Source organism: Acyrthosiphon pisum, chromosome X (assembly GCF_005508785.2).
Source record: "Acyrthosiphon pisum isolate AL4f chromosome X, pea_aphid_22Mar2018_4r6ur, whole genome shotgun sequence".
NCBI lineage: Eukaryota > Metazoa > Arthropoda > Insecta > Hemiptera > Aphididae > Acyrthosiphon > Acyrthosiphon pisum.
Window position 1 is genome coordinate 126,778,681 of NC_042493.1, and position 2,176 is coordinate 126,780,856.

General features: G+C 25.6%; 1 protein-coding gene across 1 annotated transcript in view; it reads left to right on the top strand.

Moving 5' to 3' along the window:
- LOC100574807 (sentrin-specific protease 7-like) overlaps window positions 1-736 on the top strand; it is an 11,835-nt gene extending 11,099 nt beyond the window's left edge. Inside the window, exon 9 of the mRNA XM_029485497.1 lies at window positions 598-736. Coding sequence (XP_029341357.1) covers window positions 598-736 — 139 coding nt within the window. The remainder of the gene's footprint in view (window positions 1-597) is intronic.
- The last annotated feature ends 1,440 nt before the right edge of the window (window positions 737-2,176 follow it).

A 2,176-nucleotide genomic window follows, 5' to 3' on the forward strand; every position in this document is an offset into this window, starting at 1 on the left:
AGATATTGAGTGAGTAAAATATGTATAATTACTTGGCATATATTCATATTTTATTAATATTATTACAAAATAAATATTATTGCGCATACAAAAATAAAATAATGAAATAATAATAAAATTAATTATAAATTGTTCTTCTAAAAATTGTAAAAATAATTATGCTGATATATTTAAATCACTATAAGTACCTACGCTATAACATTAACAATTTAATAACTATATTACACGACATCATTAAAAAGAACTAATTAACTTGGAATATTAAAAAAAAATTCATAAAACTTTTAAAAAAATTATCTATTTAACCTAAAATGAATACTACTTCAATATACAGTTGAATTCACTATCGAGTATACCTTAAAACAAGATACTGCTTATAACAAGCAAAACCATAGGTCCCGTAATATGATTGTATGTTAAAATGTACCGAGTATGGTTATTACGAGTTATTGGCTATAACGAGTAAAATACATTAAATTATAAAATAAAGGTTTGGTTATAAAGAGTCAGTCGTTATCTTTTTTGTATTATTTACATATTAAGGTCAACCTGTTAGCTATATTTTATTTATTAATTGATATATACATTTTATCTCAGGTGGGTAATCCAGCAATTAATACTGAATTGTGGTCTCATTGTCTCACTAATGCTTGGACATCCCTCCAAGCCGGTTACTGTGAAGATTGACAGGTTACAACGAACACTTGTTATTACATATATAACAAGTTACAATTAAAAAAAAACTAGCTGGCCTTTGAAACTCGTTATAACCAATTTATACTGTAATTATTACAATCCTGACATCTGGGATTGTTTTTAAATTCAAACTATTAATAATATCACATATCGTCCCCGTTCATGCAAAGTACACTAAGTCCAAAAATCGACTTAGAAATTTGTATTTTAACAATAATAAGAACTATAAATTTAACAGTGTCATATTATTTACTACTACTCATAAACAGCTACTTCCCTTAAGGGAAACTCAATAAAAAAAAAAAAGAAAAAAATTTGGTTACATATGGTATACATTTAAAGTTTGAAAAAATTGCAAAAGCTGATTCATGTTTTTGGACTTGGTGTGTTTTGCATGAACGGGGACGATATATACTATACAATATTAGTGTATTTTATATTTTTATTGTATCATCGAAATGTATGTATTATTGAAAAAACTTTAAAATAATAATCAACATTGAATAGCATGACGATAGAACATTTTCACATGTACATAATATTATCAGAATAAAAAGGTTCTATCAAACTAAAACTATAATCACAATTAATTTGTTTTTTATGAAATAGAAGACCTTTTCATTTTGAAAATCTTAATATTTATTGCATGTAGAAAAACCTTTGTTAGATCATAGATGCTCACTTGTTAATTAAACACATTGGGCAAACAAAGTGGGCAGAACCTTTTCATTAATAGCACTCATACAGTCTACTGGTCACTCTTTAAGTGCAGACAAGATTAGAATAAAATATATACTCATTACCAGAAGATATTTACCCAAAGATTATTTAAAAAAATGGTAAACTAGAGCGTTGTTAAACTATTTTAGCATAATCTAGCATAGATTTTATTTTAATATTATTTTAATTTATTTAAGTTAGTGTTAATAAACTGCTTAGGTACCTCAAACTCAAGTTAATATGTTTTACAGTTTTATAATTGATAATAGTTGTATAGGATATATACTGATAACTAAAGTCTAGAATTCTAGATGTTGATGACTTTTGCATATTATTTTGGAACATAATAGACGATTTCCTAGCTTAAAATGTGTTTCAATAAATTTGAATCTATATAACTAATTTTTATTTTGCACTTTTTTCGTTTTTATATCATTTTTGTAATTTAAAGGTCACTTTTTTAACAGTAAGGCCTACTGAATATGCATAAAAAATGTCATAAAAATCGGTCAAGCCGTTTCGGATGAGTATCGAGACTAACATTGTGACACGAGAATTTTATATATTAGATTATTTGACTTTACATAATATATATAATGTATTGCCAGAACAAATTATAATGTTTCGCCCTCAAAAATTGTAAACCTTCCCCAATAAAAACACTTTTTACTATTTTATTTAATCTACATTAATACAATTAACCTTAAAACCAAACATTTCTTCTTTTCATTGAGTGATCTGTGACCCAATCTCTTGCACT